Source organism: Andrographis paniculata, unplaced genomic scaffold (assembly GCF_009805555.1).
Source record: "Andrographis paniculata isolate CXL003 unplaced genomic scaffold, ASM980555v1 Contig43END, whole genome shotgun sequence".
Lineage (NCBI taxonomy): Eukaryota > Viridiplantae > Streptophyta > Magnoliopsida > Lamiales > Acanthaceae > Andrographis > Andrographis paniculata.
This window is the reverse complement of record NW_026137577.1, coordinates 2,213,634-2,221,528: the sequence shown is the minus strand read 5'-3', so window position 1 is coordinate 2,221,528 and position 7,895 is coordinate 2,213,634. Positions and strand designations below refer to the sequence as shown.

The 7,895-nt window shown below is 30.2% G+C and overlaps 1 protein-coding gene across 1 annotated transcript; it reads left to right on the top strand.

Moving 5' to 3' along the window:
• Nucleotides 1-5,609: 5,609 nt before the first annotated feature.
• Nucleotides 5,610-7,895, top strand: LOC127251204 (pentatricopeptide repeat-containing protein At3g24000, mitochondrial). Its single transcript, XM_051274800.1, has one exon. It carries the CDS (start codon nt 5,693-5,695, stop codon nt 7,667-7,669), a length of 1,977 nt encoding a protein of 658 aa, XP_051130757.1. The 5' UTR covers nt 5,610-5,692; the 3' UTR covers nt 7,670-7,895.

Here is a 7,895-nt window from a genome sequence, read left to right as displayed (position 1 = left end):
ATATTTAAATACATATTTTAAATTTCTTTTAATTATATATATTAATTCTATTTTTAAGATATCAACATCACTCATATAAAAAGTAATAAAATAGTATAATTTACTATTATTAATGTATAAATTTCATTATTTTAAATACAGCATCACTAATTAGTGTAAAAGTAATAATGCTATAAAAGTATTTTTATATTTATGTAAAATATAAATTTATTAAAAAAAATAAAAAGATTAAATGGACAGACTAAAATATAAAAAATAAAAGAAATTTGAGCAGCCGAAAATAAATATTTTTACTATTGATTAAATATTAAATTTTGAACTAAAGCCTAATCCAATAACATCCAACCCATTCCGCTAACTTATACGAGCATGTTCCTTTTACAATTTTTTTTAATTATTTAAAAAATACTTTTATTTTTTTATATTTATAAAGAAAGTAAATATAGTTATAATAAAGATAAGAAAAAATATATCCCTCCGTTCCCATATATTTTGGGTCTATTTTGAAAATATAATTAGTAAATAATTAAAAAATGTATTAATATAAATAATTACTCCTTCCGTCCCAAACACCGTCTAATATTTCCTTTTTGGTATGTTCAATATTTCTAAATTAGAAAATAATTAATTATATCTTCACATTTTATCTCATCACATCACTCTAATAAAAAAATAAAATATACATTTTTTTCTCCATCACATCACCTATTACTCAATTATCCTACTTAATACTTCTCACCTAAAATCCCGTGTCCAACTTAAATGTAGCACCTTGTTTGGGATGGAGGGAGTATTATTTAATAAAAATAATTATAAATTAAAATTAAGATAACTAAATAATTTAATTAAAATTTTAAAAATTATAAAATTTAAAATATGAAAAAAAGTGAATAATCATATTTTTTTTAAAAAAAAAAACAAATTATATAAACGAATGAAAATAAAAAATAGAAATAAATAATATGAGACGGATAAAGTAATATTTTTATAACAATACAATATTTTTTTTTACAAAATATTATATCTAAATCATTATTCAAATAAACATAACATAAAACCAAATAATCAACTAAACACACATTAAATTATTATTAATTAAAAAATAAAGTCAAATTATGAAGTTAGGTAATAGAATGAATATTAAAAATTCATTGTCACAAAGGGAAGACCGTCAAAATCACCGGCAATCAACTTGGACCAATCATAATGTGCCACGTGGAGGCCAGAGTGCAGATTCGGATAGGGTACTGTCGGCCGCTTCGCAGGTAGAGTGCGGTTCCTCTTTCCTGCTTGTTACTTTATTCGTTCGTTCCTTCCGTTGTCACCACACGCGCCGCTCCGCGCGTGACACTACCACGCCTCAAAGTTGGGAAGATCCAACGTGCTCTAATCGGACGATCCACATTTCATTCGGATACCCTATGAATATATTTTTATTTTTGATTTTTTTTCATTATATACTCCTCGTCCCATGTGTCTCTATTTTTATTTTTATTACAATTTAGTTACATTTTAAAATTTAAATTTTAGAATTTTTTTAATTTTAATTAAAATATTTAATTATCTTAATTTTAATTTATAATTATTTTTATTAATATAATTTTTAATTATTTATTAATTATATTTTACTTAAATTCTAGTATTTACAGTAATACATCCAAATTATACTGGACGAATGGAGTAATTCATAATAAAATAATTTTGTTAAAAATAATATTAATATTTAAAATACTCCCCCTATCATGAATCAATCTATATATTTTGCTATTTTGTTAAAATTAAATTCTAATTGTACTCCTCATAAATATTTTTCTAAAAAAGATTCTTACACATTATTATTATAACAATACAATGTGTTTGGATAAAATGATTTTTAATGTGTAGTATGATAATTGTGTGAAAAATATAAAATATATTATTTTAAGTTAAATATTTGATTTTTTATTTTTTTTAATAACTTTTTGACTTTTTATAATACGTGTTTTAATTTTTTTATTTTTGTATAAAATATTTTGTATTTATTATTATTTTTTAAAAAATCGTAATTGATAGATGAAGCTAAGAGAACAAGTGATAATTTAATTACATTAAATATTTATAAAAAAAAAAATTGTATATTAATTTTTCTGTCTCACTACATATGTATAAAATAGTAATATTTCGAAATTTTTTAGTGTAAAATTTAAATCTTTTATATAGTCTAAATAAATTGATGTTCTCATTTTTTTCTTGTTTTGTATAAAAATTACATAACTTTTTGTACTTTTATTTTTACTATAAATGATAAAATGAAATAATTACTATCTACTTTTTATTAAAATTTATGTCTAAATATTTAAGCACACAATTAAATGATAAAAAGAAAAATATGACAAAAAAAGTATCATTTAAGATACTCCATCCGTCCAATAAAATAGTCTTGTTTATCATTTTTGTCTGTCTCAAAACAATAGTCTTGTTTCCATAAATAACCATATCACCATAAAATTACCTCTACTTTTTCATTTTTATTACACAATTGTCACTACTTTTTACAATAATACACTCACAAATGCAAAAAAACTCTTTTATCCATATTTTTTATCAATTATCAATATTCTTTAAATTCTGTGTTCAACCCAATTAAAACAATATTTATGGGACGTTGTCAACATGTGGAGAGGACAAAGTATAATGATAGTGATCCTTAAAAACATATGCAATCTTCTTTATTTACACCAATAATTCATTCATTGATTCATTCCAAAATTGGCAACCTAAACATCAAATAAAATCAAATAAGAAATACTAAAAATAAACTTTATTTTATATACATTATTTTTACCTTAACAGTATTTTTTTATAAAAAAAAAATAAAATAAAATATTACATTAATTTTAATTATAAAAATTCCCTAAAAAGGCAAATTAAGTAGGCCCCACTTATTACATGACATTACTCAATGTTATCTTCAAAGTATCTCATGTTTTTTTTTGTCTTTGCCAACACACACACATATATATAAATAAATAAATAAATAAATATATAATATTATGTGGTGACAGTTGAATAAGAGCCCTTTTCTCTCTATCTCTCACATCAACAAAACAAACCCTCAAGTGGGTAAATGATTGATTCTCAATATGCATATGTATAAATATATTAAATATTAAATAATTAAATAATTAAATTATTGTTGAGATGTCACATTATTAATATTTAAATGTTATTTACAATAGTAGTGTTGTGAATGTGAAAGTTAAAAGAAAACGAAAGTGAGATTTATTTATTTTTATTTATAAAATTGTAGTAAATTATATATATATATGTGTGTAATAATTAGAGTATTAAAATAAATATATGATTAAAAAAATAGAAATATAAATAGTAAAAATATAAATAAATAAATAAGGAAATGGATAAGAAATGAATGAGTGGGTGAAGAGGTTGTACTTGAGTGTCGGCAGGGGTACGAGGTTTTACTACTTTTGCTTGTCTGTGGCGACGTGGCCTCTTCTTAGCCTTTCCTCTTCTCTTTTCTTTTCTATTTCCTAATTTACCCTTCCCTATTTTTATTTTTATTATAATTTTTATTTGTTCTTCTGCATATATTGATTGGGCTTTTTCCATCCCTAATGGGCTCAGAGTTTCATTTGGATTCACTGAGAGAGAAAAGAAAACTATTTATTTATTATTATTTTTTTAAATAATAATTTATGGATTTATTCTTGTGATAGTTTGGATTTTTTATTTTTTATTTTTTTTATTTTTTTTAATTAAAGACAGAACTCTTAATATTATTAAAGTTGAAAATATGTCTCTCAATAAAGTTAAAAATTAAAAATAAGTCTTTCAACATTGTTAGAGTGAAAACAAGGTTTTAAATAAAATTATTATACTCCCACCCTCCCATTGAAATATTGTCATTTTCCATTTTTGTTTGTCCCAAAACAAGGTTATCATTTCCTAATTTATTAATTGTACTTACCTACCTAACATAATAAATACCATTCCAACTTACATTATATTACACAAATGTCATTAATTTTATATTACACTATACTAATAGGATATTTTTGTTATTTTCACTACAATACATTATAATACTAATATTAAAAAATCTACGTGTAAAAAGCAAACGCCACCCTTGTTCCAGGACGGAGGGAGTAATTGATTTTATACTGAATATAAAACTTTATTGAAACTTAAATATAAATCTGAACAAAAATAATTGGATAGACTGGTAAATTAATTTTTGATCAAAATTAGTCTTTAATTTTAATAAAGTTTTATAATCGACATTCAATCTCCTATTATGATTTTGTTTAGAATCCTTATTCCAACTCTTACGACAGTAATAGTCGTATAGAACTTTCGACTTTAACAACGTTGAGAATTCTATTTTCAATTCTAACGATATTGAAAATTTTATTTTCGACTCTAATAATATTGATATTCATACTTTTTTATTTTAACTCTATTGAGAGTTTTGTTTTTTTTTTTTTTTATCTTAATCCAATGGACTATTTTAGTTGTATCATGTCAATTCTCTTTTGGCAAATTTAAGTTGATTTCTACAATACTTTGTGAAATATTTTAGATATTTTACTTATGCTTTAGATTATATTTTCATTGTTGTTGTGATATTTTAGTATTTAATTTTTAGGTTATACTCCTTCCGTCCCAAAAGAAGTGTCTTATTGAGAGTTGACACGAGAATTAATTAAAGAATAATAGTATTTAATTGAAACTTGGTGTAAAGTAGAATGTAAATGACTAAAATGCTTTGAAGGATTTTAAAGAGTACGTTAGAGTAATAATTAGAGATAATATGGAAAAATAAAAATAATTTTGTTATAAAGTGAGGACCACAGCTACTAAATAAGGAAACAAGACAATTGTTTTGAGACGGACGAAAATAAAAAAACAAGACAAATTTTTTGGGACGGAGGGAGTATCATTTAAAATAATAATAATTATTATTTGAATTTATCACGTATTATGCATGCAAATATATATTTGATTTCATTATTAATACTCTCTCCGTCCACCACAGCCTATCTATCCGTTTACTTTTTGCACGTAAATTTTAGTATATTAATATTATATTGATATGTATACATAAAAAAATTATTATACCTCTTAACATTTATGGTATTAAGTGGTGTTATTTGATGATATTTGTGTAATATTATATAAAGGGTGAGATAATTTTATATTTTAGTGGAAGGTACATTTACTAAAAAAAAAAAAAAAAGAAAAGAAAATGGATACCTTTGCGATGGACATACTAAAATTGAAAAATAGATAAATTGACTGTAGACGAGGGAGTATAATAATTCTAAAATTTACAAAATGTAACAATACTTACTTATAAAAATACAATAATTATTTTTAAAATACAAAATTTATCTAAAGCAATTCTTAATATTTCAAATTCGGTGAAATTTTTATCGTTATTTATTACAAATTATAACAAAAATTTATAAAAGAATGTTAATGTTACTAATTTTTATTATTTTTTAAAAAATAAATCATATTTATATTCTTATATTTAAATATTTATATTCTTATTAAGGAATATAAAGGCTGTTTTTGTAGGTAACGAACATATGCTTTGCATTGCTGATCTTCCTGCGTCGAAGAACAACGTAGGCTGCGTGATTCTTCAAAAATTTCCCTCCAATTGATCCATCAATCACTCAATTTCTCCATGAAGCGACACATATGGCGCTCGATCCTTGCTCAATCGACGATACGGCTTTTCTGGAGCTTCAGATTCCTCCATTCGGTATCCCGACGCAACTTGATCGCACTCCCCCAAATTCAATCCTCAGACTCGGAAGAAACTAGGGTTCCAGACCTAATTCCAGGTATAATCCACGATAAAGACCTTCTGAAAGCTACTCCGGACGGAAATCTTCTCGCTCTCGACCTAATCGACCGCGGCGCCATGGAATCCGACGCGAGGTTGTACATGGATCTCTTCAAGCAGTGTACTGCTCAAAGCAAAATCAGAGAGGCTAAAATGGTGCATTCTCATTTCAAAAACTCTAGATTCCGCGATTACATCGCTCTACAGAACACCGTGATTCACATGTACGCGAGATGCGGCGAAATGGAGCTCGCTCGGAAGGTGTTCGACGAAATGCCTGAACGGGACATGGTTTCCTTCACTACGGTAATCACTGGCTATTCACAGTGCAATCTCTTCAATGAAGCTCTGCTTGTTTTCGTGAATATGTTGAATTCGGGATTTAAGCCGAACGAATTTACTTTTGGTAGTGCTCTGAAATCCGCCGGAGGCTCACAGAGTGATGCAATCGGTAGGATCATCCATGGATTTTGTTTAAAACTCGGATTCGAACGAAATGTCTTCGTCGGGAGCGCGCTGGTCGATATGTACGCAAGGTGCACGAAGAAGGAGGCGGCAAAGGTCATATTCGATGCTCTGACGGATAGAAATGAGGTTTCTTGGAATGCATTGATCGCATCGTACGCGAGGGACGGCGAGGGGCACAATGCCGTGCGCCTCTTCGCGGAGATGAAACGGGAGCGGTTACGACCGTCGCATTTCACGTATTCGAGCGTCTTCTCCGCCTGCGCGAGCAGCGGCGCTTCGGAGCAGGGGAAATGGGCGCACGCGGATATGGTGAAATCGGGGCTGAAGCTCACCGCATTCGTCACGAATACTCTTGTCAATATGTACGGCAAAGCGGGAAATATCGACGACGCGAGAAAGGTTTTCAATTTCGTCCAAAAAAAGGATATCATAGCGTGGAACACGATGCTTACAGCTTTTGCCGAGCATGGGCTCGGCGACGAAGCCGTCGATTTGTTTGAAAAAATGCGTCGAGTCGGAGTCGAGCCGAACGCGATAACGTTTCTCTGTGTTTTAAAAGCTTGCAGCCATGGCGGCCTTTCGGAGAAAGGATTTTACTACTTTGAGCTGATGAGAAGGTACGAAATCGAACCCGATATTACGCATTACGTAACGATCATCGACCTACTCGGTCGAGCAGGTCAGCTCGATCGCGCCATGAAGTTCATACAACAGATGTCGATCGAACCTACCGCCGTCGTTTGGAAAGCGCTTCTCGGAGCGTGTCGGATGCATAAGAATATGGAGTTAGGTATTTACGCGGCGGAGCGCGTTTTTGAGCTCGATTCGAACGACACGGGTCCTCGTATATTACTCTCGAACATCTACGCGTCCGCCGGGAGATTGATCGACGCGGCGAGAGTTCGACGGACGATGAATTCGAGCGGGCTTAAGAAAGAGCCCGCGTGTAGCTGGGTCGAATCGGGGAATGTTATACATTTATTTGTCGCGAATGACGACGCCCACCCGCGACGGGACGAGATTCGGAAGATGTGGGACGAGCTACGCGACGGAATCGCAAAAATTGGATACGTCCCGGATACGAGCAACGTGCTTTGGTATTCGGATGAGCGCGAGAGAGAAGAGAGGTTACAATACCATAGCGAAAAGCTAGCGCTCGCGTTCTCGATCCTTGACTCGCCGTCGGGAGCTCCTATCTCAATCAAGAAAAATCTTCGGGTTTGCGGCGATTGCCATACGGCATTTAAGTACGTGTCGAAGTTGGTCGATCGAGAAATCGTCCTACGAGACACTAGCCGATTCCATCATTTTCGTCATGGTTCTTGCTCTTGTCGCGATTATTGGTAGCGTTTATTCGCTCGCTCGTCATTGGCGTCGATAGACGTCGAATATGGATGGAAATAGGGGTGGATCTTGCCCGGGAACCCGACCCGGTTCGGATGTTAATGGGGCGAGTTTGGGTTTGGATTTTTATAATCGAGGCGGGTTATGAATTTTGAAAATTTTAAACTCGGCTGGATTCGGAGTCAGGGACAGATTACGGATTTGATCCAAAAAAATTTTTGAATTTAAC